We start from the raw sequence: 22,453 nt of genomic DNA, 5'->3' as shown, positions 1-22,453 counted from the left end.
CCAAGGATATTCCAGTCAACTTCGAGCCTGCAAGTTACCAAAACAGCAGCAATTACGAAGCCACAGACCAAGCAATAAAAACTGAGATTCACCGTGCCACTACCTAACAACCCAGGTTAACATGTTATCTCAATGATTTCCGTATCACTGCCAATTAATTTCTAATCCATGGCATGAGATCACATATTTTCTAAAAAAAAACGCCCAGTGACAGCCTACTGGCTCTTGTGTTAATTTGCCTTCATCAGTCAGGATCGATTACAGGAATTGGGATGTCACATTGCAGCTGTACAAGACATTAGTACGGTCACATTTGGACTACTGGGTACAGTTCTGGTCACCCTACTAAAGGAAGGATGTCATTAAACTAATAATGCTACAAAAGGATTTACAAGAATGTTATTGGGTCTGGAGGGTTTGATTTAGAAGGAAAGGCTAGGACTCTTCTCTAGAAGGCGAAGAACTGACACGAGATGCATAGGTAGGGTGGATGGCCAGTCTTCTCTCCCCAGGTACTAGACTTTGAAACAAGAGGGTGTAAGTTTAAGGTGAGAGAGGAAAGATTTAGAAGACATCCAAGGGGAAACCTTCACACAAAGGGTGGTGAGGAAGTGGTTGAGGTGATTACAATTACAACAGCTGAATGATATTTGGACAGGTACATGCAGAGGAAAGGCTTAGACGATATGGGCCAGGTGCAGGCAAGAGGGATTCGCTGGGTAAAGCAACTTGGTCAACATGGACGAGTTGGGCCGAACAGCCTGCTTCAATGCTTCGAGCTCTGTGACTTAATCTATCTGTAATTATTATTAAACTGCTGACTAGACTTTTTTTTATTCGTTCAATTAACTTCTGAAACGCTAATTAGAGAAATGGCAAAAAAATGTTATGTTATTCTCTGGTTAATTACCCAAATTAAAAAGAACATGGTTAGCATTTAAGTGGCACAAACTCCAGCAAATCCGTTGAAGGGACAAATTAGGGAGGCCTGCAAAAGGTTACATGCCCAACCTTGCTGCACAGCAGCATTGGAAGTTAAAGGCATGATCTGAATCAGCCTAGCTTTGGAAGAAATTGTGCAAGAAAAGAGAAAGCCATCATTTCAGTCATTCTAAACATACATGACTATTATTTCATTCATTTCACATTTTTTTAAAATAATAATATTCCTAATAAACATGCAAACTCTCTTGTTAATTAGAAATAATTAGCAGGCAGATGCTTCTAAAATTCTGCACAATGGGAGGCAGGAGATGATGATACTGCTATTCAGGACTCTGGTCTAGCTGCGGATTCACTATTCAGCAACCACACGCCACAGTAATATTTACAGAGATATGCAACAACACTGACATCTGACAAGCTCACATTTCATAATGTCTCGTTCACCCATCACCCTTTTCTTCAAAGGCCTCTAACACAAGGGTCGGCAACCTACGGCCCACGGGCCAGATCCGGCCCATAACCCAAAATCATCCGGCCCGCAGGCGTATTTATTGGGAACCTGGGAACTGTAGCCAGTCCCGGGGATGCGAGCGGATCTGGGAACTGCAGCTAGTCCTGGGGACGTGAGCTGATCTGGGAACTGTAGCCAGAGGCCCAAGTTTGATCCTGACTACGGGTGTTGTCTGTACGGAATTTGTATGTCCGCCCTGTGAGCGCGTGGGATTTCTATGGGTGCACTGGTTTCCTCCCATACTCCAAACATGTACAGGTTTGTAGGTTAATTGGCTTCAGTAACAATTGCAAATTGTCGCTCGTGTGTGGGATAGTGTTAGTGTAAGGGGTGATCGCTGGTCGGCGCGGGCTTTGTGGGTCGAAGGGGCTGTTTCGGCGCTGTATGTCCAAAGTAACATTTGCACACAAATGTATGCAACTAAGTTTTACTGTAAAGTTCTATACTTCCATTGTTGTGACATGAAAAATCAATTCCAGAGACCATCTATAAAGGAGGTATATAAATACCAGCGAAGATTGTAATGCCCACTTCATCCAGGAAAGCATGTTTAAACAACCTTACACCTGAACTCCTGAAAAAAACAGGAGAATACATCAGCATTGCACAATGATAATGTTCTGATTGCTGCTCAAACAAATGTCACCAACAGCTAAGTACTTCACAAATGCAGTACCACAGGGATGCCACTGAAGAGTAAGCAAACAAGACCATGGGGGCCTCAAACAACTGGTTATAGAGTGGTGTTGGAATTGACAACAAGACTAAATCAAATAAAGCCTGTCACATATAACAAACTTTTCACCGTTCAATCGGTAGCCAATAAATAAGTCACTGAACAAAAGTTCAGAAATAAATTAATTGAAACGCTAACAACATGCTAATTAATAAATGAATTGAAATGCTGACAACTATTGCGTGGACTTGGAAAATCATAAGTGATAGGAGCAAAATTAGGCCATTCGGCTCATCAACTCTACTCTGCCATTCAATCATGACTGATCTATCTCTCCCTCTTAACCCCATTCTCCTGCCTTCTCCCCATAACCTGGCAGCAAAACATGGTGCTTCTTGCATGCGGGCTCTATTTCTGTCCACTTGCTAATCAGGGTCAGGGGTATGGTAATACTCTACGGGACTGAAATAATTTCACCATGTGCGAGCATGTTGTACATGTGACAATAAAAGCACCATGGACCATTGACATGGATGAAGAAACTCTGTTTCTTCAATTATCCTATTGTAACATTTGTAGTTGAACTCTAAAGCAGGGTCATCACCTGTTCAAAAATAAATCTGGCAAATAATTTTGATTTACTAGAGCTTAACATTTTTAGTTATATTGCAACAGGGAAATTGCATTATCAATTTGTGATGAATGCTGTCATCTCCTGTCATAACTCTTGCAGACAAATGAGAGGACACCTGGTTTAACCGGGACACTCCTATTTTTGGGATCTTCCTGGTTCCCCACTCAGAGGCAGAGATCGCCGAAGGTCAATGGCAAGCTGGTCCTCCAGCTAGTCAGCCTACTGGAGGAACAGTGTCTCAAGTGACTGTCAAATAACACATGGCTAAGATGTGGCTAAGGAATGTCTTTAGTCATAGGGCGGTGAATCTGTGGAATTCATTGAAACATAGAAAATAGGTGCAGGACTACCATTCAATATGATCCAAAATCAGTACCCCTTTCCTGCTTTCTCCCCATATCCCCATTGCAAAGGAAAGGCTGCAGAGGCCAAGTCAATAGATATTTTTAAGGCAGAGATAGATAGATTCTTGATTAGTACGGGTGTCAGCGGTTATGGGGAGAAGGCAGGAGAATGGGGTTAGGAGGGAGAGATAGATCAGCCACGAATGAATGGCGGAGTAGACTTGATGGGCAAAATGGCCTAATTCTGCTCCTATCACATGAACCTGTTTGAGAAACGGTATTTAGAGATTGTCTATGGGAACCATGTCATGTCTGGTTGAGGAAGTCAGTGGGATCGGTGGCCGGATCAAGTTTGCTATGGATATCAAAATATGTTGGTCGCCAGCACGTGGCATAATTCAAAGAGAAAACCTTTACATAAAAATCACCATTGAGTGTTAAATCACTGAAAATTACAATATTCATCAGAAATTACAGGAGTAACAACCTAAACAACCAGGAGTAACAACCTAAACTTTCACAAAAGCAGTGGGTAAATACTGCAGAGTGTATTAGATAATTGATGCATTATTGAAATTGCTGAGGGGGAGGGGGAGAAATTCACCACCATTATGGCTGGCAATTGAGGGAATAATCATTTGTAGAGAGCCAATACTCTGCATGTCACGACAGCAAAGCTGGTTAAAAACAAGCATCACCATTATCCTCCACAATGGAGAGTGGGAATTGTAATAGGGTGGGAGGTTGCTGACGCATAATGGAAATTGCCGGATAATGGAAAACTCTCAAATTTTCATCCCACACACAGTATGCAAATAGAGTAAGAATACAAATACATTTAATGTAATCTTTTTTGGGGGGCTTCACACTTAGTGTATATTAAGTAGAAAGAGATTGATGTTAGTCACAATGAAACAAAGTGTTACACAAGACTGATATGTTAAGCACAGGGTGAATAATTGAGTGGGGCATAATCAGCGTGCAGATAATGCATGTGAAACAAATCTATTTTTTTTAAAAAGCTGATCTCAAAAGTTGCGGCAAAATTTGATGCTTTCCATAATGCTGCCTGGATTACGCGCTATAGAGTTCATAAATTCATCAGACCTGGGAGGAGAATTAGGCCATTCATCCCATTGAGTCTACTCTGTCATTTACTCAACCCCATTCTTCTATCTTCTCCCCTTAACCTTTAACGCTTTCACTTATCAAGAACCTGTCAAACTCGGCTTTAAAAATACCCAAAGTCTCCACAGTCATTCCACAGATTCACCACCCTCTGGCTAAAGAAATTCCTCTACATCTCCTTAAAGGGACATTCTTTTATTCTGTGCCCGCTGGTCCAATGCTCTCCCACTAGTGGAAGCATCCTCTCCACATTCACTCTATCCAAGCCTTTCACTATTTGGTAAGTTTCAATGAGATCATCCTTCTAAATTCCAGCAAGTACAGGCCCAGAGGCATCAAGAACCCATCATATGTCAGTCCAATCATCTTTGGGATTATTCTCGTAAACCTTCTTTCCAACGCCAGTACATCTCTCATCAGGTTTGTGGCCAAACGCTCGCAATACAAACTTGGATTGTTTTTTTCTGATAGGGTGAAACTAAGTGACCATGGGGATGAGCTGCAAATAAGATGATCTTATTAATGAACAAATGGAAGCAGTTAAAGAGTGAGGACATAGATAAAATAATGCAGGAGTTTTGCAATGCACAGCAGGAAGTCAAGCAGGTCATGTGTTCCACTTCCAGCAAACAAGAACAAACGTAAAAAACAAATTGAACTAAAATCACAGAAGGATGACTGATATAGGCAGAGAAATTGAAGGTAGAATTCAATATTTAGTCCATAATACCAAAAATCTTATAGCGGAGCTATAAGATTTTTGCATAATACTGTGATGTGCCAAACTGAAGATACGGTACTAAGTGGGATGGAGAATTAAAATGGCAGGCAACAGGAAGGACATAGTCACCCCTGCAGACTGAACGTAGATGTTCCAAAACATAATCACCCAATATGCATTTAGTATCTCCAATGTAAAGGAAATCACATCATAAGAATCAAATGAAGAACAATAGATTGGAACCAAGTATTGGTATTAGTATTGGTTCATTATTGTCATGTTTACCAAGATCTAGTGGAAAAACTTTGTTTGCATGCTATCCAATCAAATCATACCATATATGAGTACATCCAAACCACAGACAAGTACAACAGATAGTAAAATCAGGGTAGAGAAAAACACGAAAATACACAATAATTCCAGCATTATAGCATTACAATTAGAGAAAGTGCGACTAAAATAAACTGCAATGTCTGCAATGAGGTTGGGAGATTGGGATACACTTCAGCTAATGAGACACCATTCAGTAGTCTGATAACAGCAGGGCAGTTGTTCTTGAATCTGGTGGTGTGAGCTTTCAAGCTTTTATATCTTCTGCTTGACAAGAGAGTGGAGAAGAGGGAATGACCGGGGTGAAAATAGTCCTTGATTATGTTGGCTATTTTCCCAAAACATTCTAAATGTTTCCCAAGACAGTGTGAATTGTGGATGGAGTCAGTGGGTGAGTAGTCTGTGTGATGAACTGTGCTATATCCGCAACCTTCTGCATTTTCATGTTGTCTTGAGCAAAGTGGTTGCCAAATGAAGCTGCCGATTAGATGCTTTCTACAGTGCGCCTGCAGAAGTTGGCAAGAGCGCTGGAGACATGCTGAACTTCCTTTGTTTTCTGGGGAAGTAGAGAGGTTGGTGTGCTTCTTTGGTCATAGCTTCACTGTGGTCGGATAAATTATTGATGATATTTACACTGAGGAACTAAAAGCACTCGACCATCCCTACATCATGCTGATTGGGGCGTGTACACCAACTCATTTCATGAAGTAACTAACTAGCTCCTGCTGACATTAAGAGGTTATTGGCTTGACACTATGTTAATAAGCCCTCTATCTCCTTCCTGTTCTCTGTCTTGTCTGAAGAAGGGTTTTGACCCCAAACATCACCCATTGCTTCTCTCCAGAGATGCTGCCTGAGTTACTCCAGCATTTTGTGTCTATCTTCAGTTTAAACCAGCATCTGCAGTTCCTTCCTACACATTTGTGATTGTTTGAGATTCGGCCCACTACGTTGCTGTCATTTGCAAACTTGTAAATGGATTTAGAGTAGAGTTTGGCTGCAGTGATGAGTATATTGGAAGAAGAGTATGGGGCAGAGAATGCATCCTTGTAGGGTACCAGTGTTGAGAATTATCATGGAGGATGTTTAGTCGTCTATCCTCCCTAATTGTGATCTGTACAGGGCTGCCAACTCTCACGCATTGGGCGTGAGACTCACAAATTTCGCACAATTCTCACGCTCTCACGTTGATCACAGAATTTCTCACGCTAAAAAATATAAATAAAAAATAATAAAAAATAAAGAAAGTCACAAACAATTCAATTTGCCCAAGGCTTCCAGATCTCCTCCACACTCACCAATGAAAATAGTTTTCTGTCGGCGGGTTTCCCATAAAGAACGAGCAATTTGATTGTCTTAAGCCCATCGCACACTATTAATATGCATAAGCTTGACCTTCCACAGGAACGTGATGAGGATGCTGCTTTACAGCTTGCACCTTAAACGGTTTTGCTTCCATTCCACGAGAAAAGTAAGATGTAAATATAATCCTGATATAACCGGACACATTACGTGGGGCGATACATAAGGACAATGCTAATTTTTCCGTGCAATGGAAAAGTAATTCATAACCTGGTCTGAGGTCAACTGGGCTGAGTCACTCCAGAATCAGCGTCCTTTTGTGTATTAATCAGTTCCTTGTTTGTAACTGTTTGTTACAAGCTTGTTTGTCTCCATCGCAGGGGACAGACTCCTGACCGACATACATTACAAACCCACTGACTCACATAGCTATCTGGACTACACGTCTTCCCACCCTGCCCCCTTTAAAGACTCCATCCCCTACTCCCAATTCCTCCGCCTACGCCGCATCTGTTCCCAGGATGAGACATTTCATACCAGGGCATCGGAAATGTCCTCGTTCTTCAGGGAACTGGGATTCCCCTCCGCCACCATAGATGAGGCTCACACCAGGGTCTCATCCATACCCCGTAACACTGCTCTCTCTCCCCATCCCCGCACACGCAACAAGGGCAGAGTCCCTCTGGTCCTCACCTTTCACCCCACCAGCCGGCAAATACAACACATAATCCTCCGCCATTTCCGCCACCTCCAACGTGACCCCACCACTCGCCACATCTTCCCATCTCCCCCCATGTCTGCCTTCCGCAAAGACCGCTCCCTCCGCAACTCCCTCGTCAATTCTTCCCTTCCCTCCCGCACCACCCCCTCCCCGGGCACTTTCCGTTGCAACCGCAAGAAATGCAACACCTGTCCCTTCACCTCCCCCCTCGACTCCATTCAAGGTCCCAAGCAGTCGTTCCAGGTGCGACAAAGGTTCACCTGTATCTCCTCCAACCTCATCTACTGCATCCGCTGCTCTAGATGTCAGCTGATTTACATCGGTGAGACCAAGCGTAGGTTGGGCGATCGTTTCGCCGAACACCTCCGCTCAGTCCGCAATAACCTACCTGACCTCCCGGTGGCTCAGCACTTCAACTCCCCCTCCCATTCCCAATCCGACCTCTCTGTCCTGGGTCTCCTCCATTGCCAGAGTGAGCAACAGCGGAAATTGGAGGAACAGCACCTCATATTCCGTCTGGGGTCCTTGCGTCCTTATGGCATTAACATTGTATTCTCCCAATTTGGCTAGTCGGTGCTGTCTCCTCCCCTTCCTTAACCCTCTAGCTGTCTCCTCCCACCCTCCCATCCGCCCGCCCTCGGGCTCCTCCTCCTCCTCCCCTTTTCCTTCTTTCTTTCCCCACCCCCCATCAGTCTGAAGAAGGGTTTCGGCCCGAAACGTCGCCTATTTCCTTCGCTCCATAGATGCTGCTGCTGCTGCTGCTGTTTCCCCAGCAATTGTGTGTACCTTGTTTGTACATTTTGACCTCTCTATTTTTGCACCCGTAACTTATGCAAACTTCTGGCTGAATTCAGTGGAAGTTTGCTCAGATTGAGAGGAACATTAACCTTGACACATTCAGCGATCAGTTCCAGTGCATCAAAAGAAACTTGGTCATTAGTCCAGTGGTTACATTTTATCAAGATTTACTTCTTACAATGCCGGAGGATGTCACATACCATGAGTAAATATTGAGCCAAAGTGTAGCCAGAATTTTCTCTGCGAGGATGTGGACCAGATGGAATGAATCTTTTTTTCAGTTTATTAATTCCCAGAAGAAGTAAAGCAGGAGCAGAACTTATTTGGTGTTGTAAAAGCTGCCTTAACATAGAAACATAGATAGAAAGTAGGTGCGAGAGTAGACCACCAGGTCCGTCGAGCCCGCACCGCCATTCGCTCATGGCTGAACACTAAACAGACACACTTACCCACAAACAGTAGACACAAGACACAGAACACAAGACACTACCCTCCCCTTTATACCGCTATCACCCCTCTCCACCCCAAGAACCGCATGATCTCCTGGGGGAGGCAAAAAAACGGATAAAAACCCAGGTCCAATTCGGGAAAAAAAATCCGGGAAATTCCTCTCCGACCCCAATCCAGGCGATCGACACTTGTCCAGGAGATCACTCAGGTCTTACTATACTAACCATACCTAGGTCCATATCCCTGCCCTCTCCCCGTAGCCCCTTATCCCCTTGGCAGCTAAAAAAACATCTATTTTAGACTTAAATATATTTAACGTTTCTGCTTCCACTGCTCCCTGGGGCAGTGAATTCCATAAATTAACCACCCTCTGGGTGAAGAAGTTCTTCCTCATCTCAGTTTTAAAAGAGCCCCCCCTTATTCTGCAACTATGTCCCCTAGTTCTAGTTTCCCCGATCATTGGGAACATCCTCGGTGCATCCACCCGATCAAGGCCCCTCACGATCTTATATGTTTCAATGAGATCGCCTCTCATTCTTCTAAACTCCAAAGAGTAGAGTTCCAGCCTACTTAACCTTTCCTCATATGTCAATCCCCTCATTGCAGGAATTAATCTTGTAAACCTTCGCTGCACTGCCTCCAGGGCTAGTACATCCTTTCTTAAGTATGGACCCCAGAACTGTACACAGTATTCCAAATGTGGTCTCACTAATACTGTGTACAGCTGCAGCAAGACCTCCGTGTTTTTATACTCAATCCCCCTAGCAATAAAGGCCAAAACTCCATTGGCCTTCCTGATTGCTTGCTGCACCTGCATACTAACTTTTAGTGATTCATGTACTAATACCCCTAGATCCCTTTGCGTTGCATTACAACGCAGCTCCTCCTCATTTAGAAAATAACTTGCCCTATCATTTTTTTTCCCAAAGTGAATGACTTCACATTTATTAGTATTAAATTTCATCTGCCAAGTTGTTGCCCACTCACCTAGCTTATCTATATCCTTTTGCAGACTCTTCCTATCCTCCTCATCCCCTACTTTTCCTCCCATTTTTGTATCGTCCGCAAATTTTGATATATTACACTTGGTTCCCTCCTCCAAATCATTTATATAAATTGTGAACAACTGGGGTCCCAGCACCGACCCTTGCGGAACCCCGCTAGTTACCGGTTGCCGGTTACCGGTTAACGATGTAGCTTCAGTAATTGTTGCATTAATACCAGGCTTAAGCAGCATCAGAGGCTATGTGTGTTGCATTTAGTATTACTGTTGTCCTGATAGAACATAGAACACAGTAAAATACTCTCCCCCTCTCCTAAAAAGAAGAAAGAAAACAAAACAGGGCGCCACGGTGGTGCAGCGGCAGAGTTGCTGCCTTACAGCGCCAGAGACCCGGGTTCCATCCTGACAATGGATGCTGTCTGTACGGAGTATGTAGGTTCTACCTGTGACTATGTGGGTTTTCTCACACTCCAAAGACGTGCAGGTTTGTAGGTTATTTGGCTTTGTAAAAATTGTACATTGTCCCCAGTGTGTAGTATAGTGCTAGTTAATTAAGGGACTGAAGTTTAGGGGTAACATGAGGGGGAACTTCTTTACTCAGAGAGTGGTAGCTGTGTGGAATGAGCTTCCAGTGAAGGTGGTGGAGGCAGGTTCGTTTTTATCATTTAAAAATAAATTAGATAGTTATATGGATGGGAAAGGAATGGAGGGTTATGGTCTGAGCGCAGGTATATGGGACTAGGGGAGATTATGTGTTCGGCACGGACTAGAAGGGTCGAGATGGCCTGTTTCCGTGCTGTAATTGTTATATGGTTATATTGTTATATGGTTAGTGTACGGGGTGTTTCTCTCCCATCTTCAACACTCAGCCTCTCTCGTTGTTCTTTTCACTCTGCTCTGACCAAAAGTCTTATCTTAAAGCACACAAAGCTCTAGAGTAACTCAGTGGGTCAGGCAGCGTCCCTGAAGAACATGGATATGTCATGTCTCAGGTCGGGACCACACCTGAAATGTCAACTATCCATGTTCTCCAGGGATACTGCCTGACCCACTGAGTTACTCCAGAGCTTTGTGTGCTTTCTTGTAAACTAGCATCTGCAGTTCCTGGATTCTAGTTGCTGTACATCTTTTGTTCCTGTCTTAACTCCAAGGTAAAGTCACCAGTGCAGTTAGACAGAGTGCTGCCTGACCCGCTAAGTTACTCCTGAAATTTGTTTCCTTTTGTGGATACCTTCTCTTTGTTCTTCTCTTTCTTTTTGGTCAGCAAGTTTGTATGTCATGTATGTCATGGAGTTTTACAGCCCAACTTGCCCACTGGCCTTTATTAAAATCTGACAATTTGTACTTTAACCACATGTGATTTTTTCCTATTACAAATCTCAAATTGTGGAGTACAGAGGCAAATAAATAAATGATGGGTCTTTGTCCCAAACATTATGGAGGGCACTGTATGTACCTGGCTAAATGGCTTTTAAACATCGCCATTGTACCCATCTCTTCAGCCTTCTCTGGCAGCATTCCATGTACAGACCACCCTCTGGTTGTAGAAATCTCATTAATGAGGGCAGCAGGCAGTTTCTATCATGATTTAAGCAAAGCCTTTGATAAGATCTCATATGGTAGTCTAGCCAGAAGATTAGGTGACTTGGAATCCAGGGTGAACGTCAGGTCTCCTTTAAATCTTTCGCCTCTCACCCTAAACCTATGTCCCTGTGTTCTGGACCCCATATGACCTCCATTCAAGCTTCATAACTTTTGTCCAGGCAAGGGTCTCAAACTCCGTGACTCACATACCATATACTTTTGGGTCCAGGTCAGTCACTCCTGGCAGACCTGGGAGCTCGAAGAGAATGAAAATGCGAGCAGTATTTTATATTAAAGCATATCACCTCATAAACATGCACCGAACTATCAGGTAGGTTCCAGGAGAGTTGCCTGCGTATGTTTTTCTATTATTAACGTAGCATGTTGCAGCCCAGCTGTCACACAGACTTCACTGAGTAACTGAGTGAAGCTAAACTCAAATTGGAGGAACAGCATCTCATATTTTGCATGGGCAGCTTACAACCCAGTGGTATAAATATCGATTTCTCTAAAGATAGACACAAAATGCCTGTGGGAACTCAGTGGGAACCCTAGATTTCTCTAACATCAAGTAACCCCTGCATTCCCTCTCTCTCCACCCCTCCCCCACCCTAGTCACACCAGCTTCTCGTTCTCACCTAGCAAACAGCTATCAATGGCCTTTATCATCGTTACTTTTTTGCATATCTTTCATTCATTTGTTCTATATATCTCTCTACATCACCGTCTATATCCCTCGTTTCCCTTTCCCCTGACTCAGTCTGAAGAAGGGTCTCGATCCGAAACGTCATGCATTCTCTCCAGAGATACTGCCTGTCCCGCAAGTTATTCCAGCACATTGTGTTTATCTTCGGTTTATACCAGCATCTGCTGTTCCTTCCTATACACACTGAGTAACTTGTTCATGCAATGGTCATGAGATCAAGGCTGGAGAACAAACTCTGCTCGATGGACGTTCGCACTTATACAACAATGGGTGCACCACAGGTGCCACTCAGTATGAACACACACACACTGCTCAGGAATAGGTTCCCGTTCCATTGCCTTGGTCTCACCTCTCCCCCCATCCTTGCTATGATGGTGCCAAGTATATCTTATAATATTACAACAAATAAGACTAATTGGAAGGCACACACAAATTAAGTCTGTACTTCTCTTCACTACATGTGCAATTGCAAGGCAATTGCAGCCCACGTGGTTAGGAATCTTAATATAGAGCTAAAGGTTATTATTAAATGTGTACATACAAAGCTATGTTGCGTAGGAAGCACAGACTTCACACAGTATAGATTCTCTTCAGACTTGAAGTAATTTGAAGAATGAAAATGTTTTGTAAACAGGTTATTTTCAGTTTCTTATTGATCCGAGTTATTTGTTCTAGGTTAAAAATAATCGACATATTTCATTTGAAGAAAAAAATAAACTAAACAACGTACTTTGACATCATCAAAGTTCTAACTGAAAATGGGGAGAGGCTATTTTAAAGTGGAACAACTGCCTAATTGTTTGATTTTTAATTACTTCAATAATACTCCTAGAATCAAATAGAGAATATATATCATAAACAGGTTCCATGTTTTGCATTGTGCTGTAAATGACTGAGATCACATGCTTGTTTAACATCATGCATTTGAAATGCTGAGTGTTGCTAACAGCACCAGCTCCATCAGCAATTGAGCACGTTTAGCTTTTAAACAACCAAGCCAAATAAGTCAAGGTGATGCACAGGCCTAGTGCATTGGGACTCCTTAAAAGCAGGAAGGAAAACAGACAAAGAATTCTGATCACAAGTAGTCAATAATTAAGAATGCACATAACAGCAAATGCCAAATAAAAGTTGGATTGAAGGTTTCTCATGTTTAACATTAAATTTTAATTTGTACTTACATCGAAGTTTGTCCAAGATTTTTCCTCCACACATTGTTGCCAATATCGCTTTGACTGAGAAAACGGTCAACTTCCCATGCGCTTCACTGCAAAAGAATATTGAGATTACAGTAAAGGGGCTGTCCCACTTGGACGACCTAATCCACGAGTTAAGAAGAGTGTCTTTGACCTTCAAGCTCGAGGGCACTCGCCTGGAAAACCTCGAGCTGGATCGACTGTCCACGTTCAAACCACGAGCTGGATCGATCGACCGCACACACACACACACATACACATAAACACATCGCAAAGGCGGGGACCAGGGAAAGCGGGGGAGCGCTGTCTGAAATTTACACCCGCGATGAAGAGTGGTAAACGGATGCCAAAGTGTACGGTAAGTCCTTTAGAGAGCGCGAGTGCATGAAAAACGAGCAGGAATCACCTAAATCGCCCATCATGTCTGTTCTGCCGTTCAATAAGACTTATCCTGAACTCCACTGCCCGGTTTATTCCTCCTAACTCTCAACTCTCCTAAAGATTAAAGATGTGTCCATTCAATGGTTTGGCTTCCGTAGAGAATTTCAAGATTTGCAACCACTTAAGAGAAAAAAATCCACCCTGTTTCTAATTTAAGTGGAGGAACCCTTATTCTGAAACCTATAGGTAATAGACTTCCACACCACCAGGAAACCCAGTTGATTACACTTGCACTCAAAATCCGTGGAGAATTTTAGGAATACATTGTCATAAAACTATAATGTATGTGGTTCTGCAATGGTTTGGTATCCATCCCTCAACCCACCTTAATTAAAATGAGAAATGGGCACATTAGAGACCACTCGAGGAAGAGCTACAATTTTGAACTCACCCCCTTTTAGATTAGATTGGATTAGATTAGATTCGTTTATTGTCATTCAGACCTTTCGGTCTGAACGAAATTTTGTTTCCCTGCAGTCATACATATAATTTAAAAAATGACAAAAACACACAATCAACACAAATTTAACATCCACTACAGTGAGTTCACCAAACACCTCCTCACTGTGGTGGAAGGCAAAATCTTAAAGTCTCTGTCTCTTCCCTTTGTTCTCCCTCTGCGCCGAGGCGACGGTTCAAACGAGGCGACGGTGGTCGCTGCCTCCGCCACAGCTCCGAGGCCGAGTCGGGTCTCCGCTGCCGCTACCTCCGCCACAGCTCCGAGGCCGAGTCGGGTCTCCGCTGCTGCTGCCGCCGCTACAGCTCCAGGGCCGAGTCGGGTCTCCGCTGCCTCCGCCACAGCTTCGGGGCCAAGTCAGGTCTCCGCCGCCGCCGCCACAGCTCCAGGACCGAGTCGGGTCTCCGCTGCTGCTGCCGCCGCCACAGCTCCAGGGCTGAGTCGGGTCTCCGCTGCCGCTGCTGCTGCCGCCACCGCCACAGCTTCGGGGCCGAGTCGGGTCTCCGCTGCTGCTGCCGCCGCTACAGCTTCGGGGCCGAGTCGGGTCTCCGCTGCCGCTGCTGCTGCCGCCACCGCCACAGCTTCGGTGCCGAGTCGGGTCTCCACCGCTGCTGCCGCTGCTACAGCTCCGATGCCGCCAGCTCCGCCATTAGGCCTCGGCGCAGACGGAGACGGGGGACGGGGAATACGACCGAAGAAAAAGTCGCATCCCCCGAAGGAAGAGACCAAAGCATGTTTCTCCCACCCCACCCACACACATACACAACTTAATAAAACAAAATTAACTAAAACATGACAAGGAACAAAACGAAAGAAAAAAAACAGACGGACTGCAGGTGGGCCACAGCTGTTAAGCCAGCGCCGCCATCTTGACAGTACCAGATTTAAAGAATATCTTTACATTTTAGAAAGCTCAAATTAACATTGTACCAAACCGCATCCCAACTCTTTTGAAACAAGATGCGGAAATGTGCTAACTGGTACTTGATCCCTTCCAATAGACAATAGACAATAGGTGCAGGAGTAGGCCATTCAGCCCTTCAAGCCAGCACCGCCATTCACTGTGATCATGGCTAATCATCCACAATCAGTACCCCGTTCCTGCCATCGCCCCATATCCCTTGACTCCGCTATTTTTAAGAGCCCTATCTAACCCTCTCTTGAAAGCATCCAGAGAATTGGCCTCCATTGCCTTCTGAAGCAGAGAATTCCACAGATTCACAACACTCTGTGTGAAAATGTTTTTCATCATCTAAGTTCTAAATGGCCTACCCCATATTCTTAAACTGTGGCCCCTGGTTCTGGACTCTCCCAACATTGGGAACATGTTTCCAGCCTCTAGCGTGTGCAATCCCTTAATGATCTTATATGTTTCAATAAGATATCCTCTCATCCTTCTAAATTCCATTGTATACAAGCCCAGTCACGCCATTCTATCAACATATGACAGTCTCGCAATCCCAGGAATTAACCTCGTGAACCTACGCTGCACTCCCTCAATGGCAAGAAGGTCCTTCCTCAAATTTCTCATTACTTTACTGAAATAATCGTGGCTAGTGTTCCAATAAACAATACAAATACATCACTGAACACACACTACCTCTTTCCTCCAAGCTTATAAAGATCTTGCTGCTATCTTCAACGTTGTTAAGGCTTGCAGAGATACGGTTAAAAGTTACAGAAGCAGGCCAGCAATTTACACTTGCAGCTCAGCACGTGATGGTCGTAGCAGGAGTGGATCTTTCTCTCTATTGAAAGATATTTAAACCACACCTCCTCCAACGTGAAAGTCATGCAGGATGTAAGAAGCTGCAAGTACAAATTTGAAGATGGCATGGCAAGTTGAGAAGATTACTGTAAAGAGATATAACTGGGTCTAATGCATAGAAACAAAGTATATCAGCAAAATGTTGATAAAAGCGAAATATATTAAAAGCTGATGAGCTCAAGTTAAAATATTGTGTCAAATGACCGAAGAACGGATGTCAAGATTATGGATACAATGCAAAGATTTACTTAACTAATATCGAGTAAATGATCTCTGTTTTATGAATATATTCATATTATATTCCATGAAATGAGAGCAGAAAGGAAGATTTAATAGATGTGTTCAATATCTCAACATGCAAAAAGGCAAATAAGGAATAACTGCTTCAAATAGTGCACAGCACAGAAACCTTAGATTACAGATTCAAGAGCTTTTACCGAGAGAAACATTGAAATCTTCAATATGTGCCGGAAAAGATAGTCAAAAATATCCACAGGGAATTGAATAATTGCTGAAAGGAGGATGATTTTTTTTAGGCCTCGGTGGAAAGAGCTGGTGAATGGGATTGTCATGATAAGTTGAATGACCTTCTTCCCTCCTGTATCATTCTATGGCTCATGAACCTGTTCTCCCAGCCTCGTCAGTGTTTCTCGTGACAGCTGTTATGGAAAACATTCCCAAGAGTTACTTCAAGATATTGGTAAGACTTCAAGGCAGTCGGAGTGCCATCTGGTACTCCAAGCCCTGATGCTATGTGACAGGTGGAAATTAAATATACCCCACCAAGGGAATGGTTTCACTGACCGTCGACAACTAAAAACTCTTATCAACGTAAAGTTCAGTCATAAAATCATAAGATTATGAGATAGGAGCAGAATTAGGCCATTCAGCCCATTAAGTCTACTCCACTTCAATCATGGCTGATCTATCTCTCCCTCCTAACCCCATTCTGCTGCCTGCTCCCCATATCCTCTGACACCCATACTAATCAAGAATCTGTCTATCTCTGCCTTAAATATATCCACTGACTTGGCCTCCACAGCTTTCTGTGGCACAGAATTCCACATTACCTTTATAGGAATCTCATTACCTGGCAAGAAGAAGAATTGACATAGATAGTCATGGTAACTTTAAAATAAAAATTAATCATCACGTTCTGACATCAGAGAGCAACTCTTATGCAAGTTGTAGTCTGACCACTGACCTGTCATATGCTGCAATGACGAAATTGAGGAGCAGGCTGATGGACTGTTCCACACTGATTTGATGGGTGGTTGGAAGGCGTTTATTCAGCTGGTAGTAGATAGATGAAATTATGGTCTCTAATCGACATACATTAATTTCTGTGCTATGGTCTAAGGTGTTGAGGCCATTGTCCCGAAATGCTTCAATCATGTTCCATATATCTACAAGATGGACTGTAGGTGAGAAGGAAGATGAACTGTCAAAGCAAAGAAAACATACTCACTTTGCCTCATAATTTCTAAAGTGATTTAATTAGGAAAGCACATACATTTCAAATAATAACTACAGGTAGTTATGCTAGAAAATAGTAAAGTACAGCACAGGAACATGACCCAGGGACCACAATGTCTGTGCCAATGAAACTACATGCTATAAAATAATTGTGATATAAAAACAGCTGCGTCAATAGGAAAGAGGAGGTTAGTATCTAGAGTGTTTCAGACTCGCTATAACAAAGTTATTCTTCCCTCAGGATCTTCAATACAGACACTCCCCGACGTACGTGGGGTTACATTCCAACAACCTTTACGTAAAGCAGATTTTGTGCAAGTCAGAATCACCATAAAACTAGGTAGAAACAAAAACTGCGAATGCTTGTTAATATACAAAATGACACAAAGTGCTGGAGTAACTCAGCAGGTCAGGCAGCATCTCTGGAGGACATAGATAGGTGACATTTCGGGTTGGGATCCTTCTTCAGACGTATTCAGTCCGCTGAGTTACTCCAGCACTTTGTGTCATTTCACCTTAAAACAAGGCGCTGATGCTGCTGGTCTGCACCAGCGAGCCCTTCATCATCAGCTGCCGCACTTACCGGTTGTTGCAGCTTTGGTGCAGCTCACATTGTAGCCTCTGGCTGGCAGCACTTTATTTAGGCCGCTACCACCGAAGGGTGGGTTCGGTCACTTTGGGCTCCCTCTCCTCTCACCCGCTGCCGCTTCTTCCTATCGGCCATCCCCTCATCCCTCCAATGCCGCCTCGTCCATCTTGGAAGATGCTGGCGGCTCCAGGGAAGGGGAGACGGTGGTGGAAGGGGAAGCGGATAGAGCAACAGCTGACAGGAAGAAGGGGCAGCTAGCGAGATATGATCTGTCACTGGCGGTGCCCTGAAGAGAGCACTGTCAGCCGGGGGCTACAACGTGAACTGAACCGCAACAACAGCCACATCAACAGTGTGGCAGCTGGTGATGGAGGACTTGCTGGTGAACCTTGTGGAAGACGTCAGGGATTCAGCCGGGAGTGGCTCTCCAACTCCTCCATCGAACCCGCTCGCCTTCCCAGTGTCACACCGACAGTGACTGAAACTGGAAGAGCAGCGAGCCTGGACGACGCTTTTATTTCTATGAAAACGGATGGGAAGCCCTTACCATCCTCCCATTGCAATAAATCAGGGAATGTGATCACCTATTGTTAATTGCTTACCCAAGTGCAAGTTTACGTAACTCACCTGTTACACATGTCGGCGAGTGTCTGCATTGCTATCTTTAACAGCTTTAAGTTTTTGTTGTTATTGCAAGCTAAAGTACAAAAGGCTGTATGTTAAATTATTTAATAGATTATCATTGCATGAGTGTCAATAGAAGCGATTGATTGTCAATTTCAATGTACCTTGAAGACAGAAACAGGTGAATTTATTATGGGGAACAATGAAATGGCTGACGAGTTGAACAGGTACTTTGGTTCTGCCTTCACTAAGGAAGACACAAACAATCTCCCAGATGTACTGGTGGACAGAGGACCTAGGGTGACGGAGGAACTGAAGGAAATTCACATTGGTAAGGAAATGGTGTTGGGTAGACTGATAGGACTGAAGGCTGATAAATCCCCAGAGCCTGATGGTCTGCGTCCCAGGGTATTCAAGGAGATGGTTTTGGAAATCGTGGATGCATTGGTGATTGTTTTCCAATGTTCTATAGGTTCTGGATCAGTTCCTGTGGATTGGAGAGTAGCTAATGTTATCCTACTTTTCAAGAAAGGAGGGATTGAGAAAGCAGGGAATTATAGACTAGTTAGCCTGACATCGTGGTGGTGGGGAAGATGCTGGAGTCGATTATCAAAGATGTAGTAGCAGTGCATTTGGATAGCAATAACAGGATCGGTCCAAGTCTGCATGGATTTACGAAGGGGAAATCATGCTTGACAAATCTTCGGGAATTTTTTGAGGATGTAACAAGTAAAATGGACAAGGGAGAGCCAATGGATGTAGTGTACCTGAACTTTCAGAAAGCATTTGATAAGGTACCACACAGGAAATTAGTTGGCAAAATTAGAGCACATGGTATTGGGGGTAGGGTATTGACATGGATAGAAAATTGGTTGACAGACAGGAAACAAAGAGTAGGGATTAACAGGTCCCTTTCAGAATAGTCAGGCAGTGACTAGTGGGGTACCGCAAGGCTCGGTGCTGGGAACCGCAGCTATTTACAATATACATTATGATTTAGATGAAGGAATTAAAAGTACATTAGCAATTTTGCAGATGACACAAAGCTGGGTGGCAGTGTGAACTGTGAGGAGGATGCTATGAGGATCAGGGCTGACTTGGACAGGAATGGGGGGCAGATGCATGGCAGATGCAGTAAATGTGGATAAATGTGAGGTTATCCACTTTGGTAGCAAGAATGGGAAGGCAGATTATTATCTGAATGGTGCCAGGTTAGGAAAAGGGGAAGTACATCGAGACCTTGGGTGCCCTTGTACATCAGTCACTGAAAGTAAGCATGCAGGTACAGCAGGCAGTGAAGAAAGCTAATGGCATGTTGGCCGTCATAACGAGAGGAGTTGAGTATAAGAGCAAAGAGGTCCTTCTGCAGTTGTACAGGGCCCTGGTGAGATCCACACCTGGGTATTGTGTGCAGTTTTGGTCTCCTAATTTGAGGAAGGTAATTCTTGCTATTGAGGGAGTGCAGAGTAAGTTCACGAGGTTAATTCCCGGATGGCGGGACTGTCATATGATGAAAGAATGGAGCGACTGGGCTTGTATTCACTGGAATTTAAGATGAGAGGGGATCTTATGGAAACATATAAAACTATTAAGGGATTGGACATGCTAGATGCAGGAAACATGTCCCTGATGTTGAGGGAGTCCAGAACCAGGGGCCACAGTTTAAGAATAAGAGGTAGGCCATTTAGAACTGAGATGAGGAAAAACATTTTCACACACAGAGTTGTGAATTTGTGGAATTCACTGCTTCAGAAGGCAGTGGAGGCCGATTCACTGGATGCATTCAAAAGAGAGTTAGATAGAGCTCTTAGGGCTAGCGGAATCAAGGGGTATGGGGTACTGATTGGAGATGATCAGCCATGATCACATTGAATGGCAGTGCTGGCTCGAACGGCTGAATGTCTTACTCCTGAACCTATTGTCTATGTATCTAGTCCTGTTTACCAGCTGCTATAAGACTTTTTAATGAGCATAAATAACTGCACTTTTTTTAAATTAATTGTATTTTAACTTGTATTTTAACGTATTTTAACTTGTTATGTATGAAAGCGTGGTGTTATGTTTGTCTTGAAGCTGTCGTGGCACTGTAATTTCCTGAAAAGGATTATTAAAGGAATAATCTAATCTAATCTATATCTATATCCATCTGCAGTGAAACAGACAGACTGCGTTCGTGAGAACCAATGGTGCCTCATTACAGTGAGGAAGTTCCATGGAACCATTTATATCCAGACTTATTTCCCAAGATGGCTTTTATTTTGCTTGTCAGTTTCCAAAGTAATTTTTAAATGGTTTTCTCGTTCCCAATAAAAATCGCATTATACAAGATACATTTATTTGTCACATGTACCAGTGGTACAGTGAAATGTGTGGTCACCATCGCGTTATAACCAATTTAGCTTACATATTACAAATAGTGTGCCCTAATTCATCAATCGCATGATATCCAATTAGCGTGATGGAAACACGCGTTATAGCAGAACTACCTGTATATTATCTTGACAAAACATTTCATAACATCACTTATTTATTCCCTACCCAATCTTTCATTTGGCAGTGACATTAATGGTATCTCAATTAGTTGCATCTTTGGGCATTTCCCCAAAGGTTCTAAATCATTAAGACTTAAGCATATTCTAACCCCATGTTAGGCAAAATGGGTAAATACGTAATTAACCAGACAAAACAAACACTAGATGCATAATTTTTACAGGAAGAAGAGCATTTCTGCTAATTAATCCAAAGATGTGTAATTTTGCAATATCAACCTGTAATATCACACTGTGATATAAATGCAGCTCAGTATTGACTTCCTGGCTTTCTCCATGAACAGTCACAAACCTATTTCGCTTCTTTACATTCTTCCCAATTAACCTTTTCTACATCTCGGGATGCCACACGCATTAACCTGTTTCACTGTCAGAGTGGACATTTCTCAAATGATCCACCTTGAAGTGAGGGAACATTGTAAAAGTCGGATGACATTGAAATGTATACAAACAGTTTACTCTGCGAGATTCATGAGAATGTGTATATGACAAGAAACTAATCTGAATTTGAAAGACTAAAAGCATTAAACAGAGTACTGGGAATGGAATATAAGAAGTTAAAATGCTTAGCAACCAGGAGCTCCAGCTGGCCTTGGCAGACAGAGCATAATAGTTTGGCAAATCAGTCACCTAGTCTACCAAGCATAGTCTAGGCGACCCATCCCACTTGCATCCTGACATTTCTGTCCTAAGCTTCCTCAAATTCTAGAGACCATACGACAACTGGAAGAGCAGCATCTCATATTCTTCTTGGGTATCCGACAACCCAACAGCATGAACATTGAATTCAACAATTTGAAGTAATAACCCCACAACTCCTCACCCAAAATGTTGTTGATCCATGTTCTTCAGAGATGCTGCTTGACCTGCCAAGTAACCCAACACTGTCTTTTTTTGGTAAATCAACATCTGTACTTCCTTCTATTTCCATAAAAAACCTCTCGCCCCAGTGCACACATTTTTCTCCCAGTATCTCCCACCGGCACAGTCATCCTGCTCCTTTCCCCTCCTCGGTATGCTTATCTCCATCCCCTAGTCCCTTATTTCCTTTTATCCTCTCTCTTTCCGCTCCTCCATGTCCCCTTCCACCCATATGCCTCTCTCTGGCTTTACATTTCATTCCTCTTCTTTCCTCATTTGTCACATAGACACCCTTTTGTCTACTGTTCACTCTGTCCACCCGACTACCAACAACTCCCTCTCACCTGTATCCACATCATTTGCCAGACTTTGCCACCAGACTGAAGTGACCGGCCCCAAAATATCATCTGTCTATCCCATCCACAGATGCTGCCTGACCTGCCAAGTTCCTCCAACACTTCATTTTCTGCTTGATTCCAGCATTTGGACTAAAAGCAGCGTTGGCTTTGGAAACATTCCCTCTATCATACCCCAGTTATCCTCCATTCTTCCACTTCTTTCAGCTCCATTTCTGCATCCCCCTATCTTTGTTCATCCTTTTCTCATCCTTTCCCTGTTGTTTCCTTCCTTTGCCTCTGC

General features: G+C 43.4%; 1 protein-coding gene across 19 annotated transcripts in view; it reads right to left on the bottom strand.

Annotated features, from left to right (window-relative positions):
- dtnb (dystrobrevin beta) overlaps nucleotides 1-22,453 on the bottom strand; it is a 448,064-nt gene that overhangs the window by 235,570 nt on the left and 190,041 nt on the right. For 18 of the 19 annotated variants that reach the window (XM_033021441.1, XM_033021431.1, XM_033021442.1 and 15 more), the window contains 2 exons: nucleotides 16,920-17,133; nucleotides 13,035-13,120 (listed from right to left, as the gene is read on the bottom strand). In XM_033021441.1, the coding sequence (XP_032877332.1) occupies nucleotides 13,035-13,120; nucleotides 16,920-17,133 (300 nt within the window). Of the gene's footprint in view, nucleotides 1-13,034; nucleotides 13,121-16,919; nucleotides 17,157-22,453 lie in introns of all 19 variants that reach the window. The other variant, XM_033021449.1, reaches the window with a different exon arrangement.

This window comes from Amblyraja radiata, chromosome 5 (genome assembly GCF_010909765.2).
Source record: "Amblyraja radiata isolate CabotCenter1 chromosome 5, sAmbRad1.1.pri, whole genome shotgun sequence".
Lineage (NCBI taxonomy): Eukaryota > Metazoa > Chordata > Chondrichthyes > Rajiformes > Rajidae > Amblyraja > Amblyraja radiata.
The sequence above is the reverse complement of the archived record's forward strand: the minus strand, read 5'-3'. Positions and strand labels throughout refer to the sequence as shown.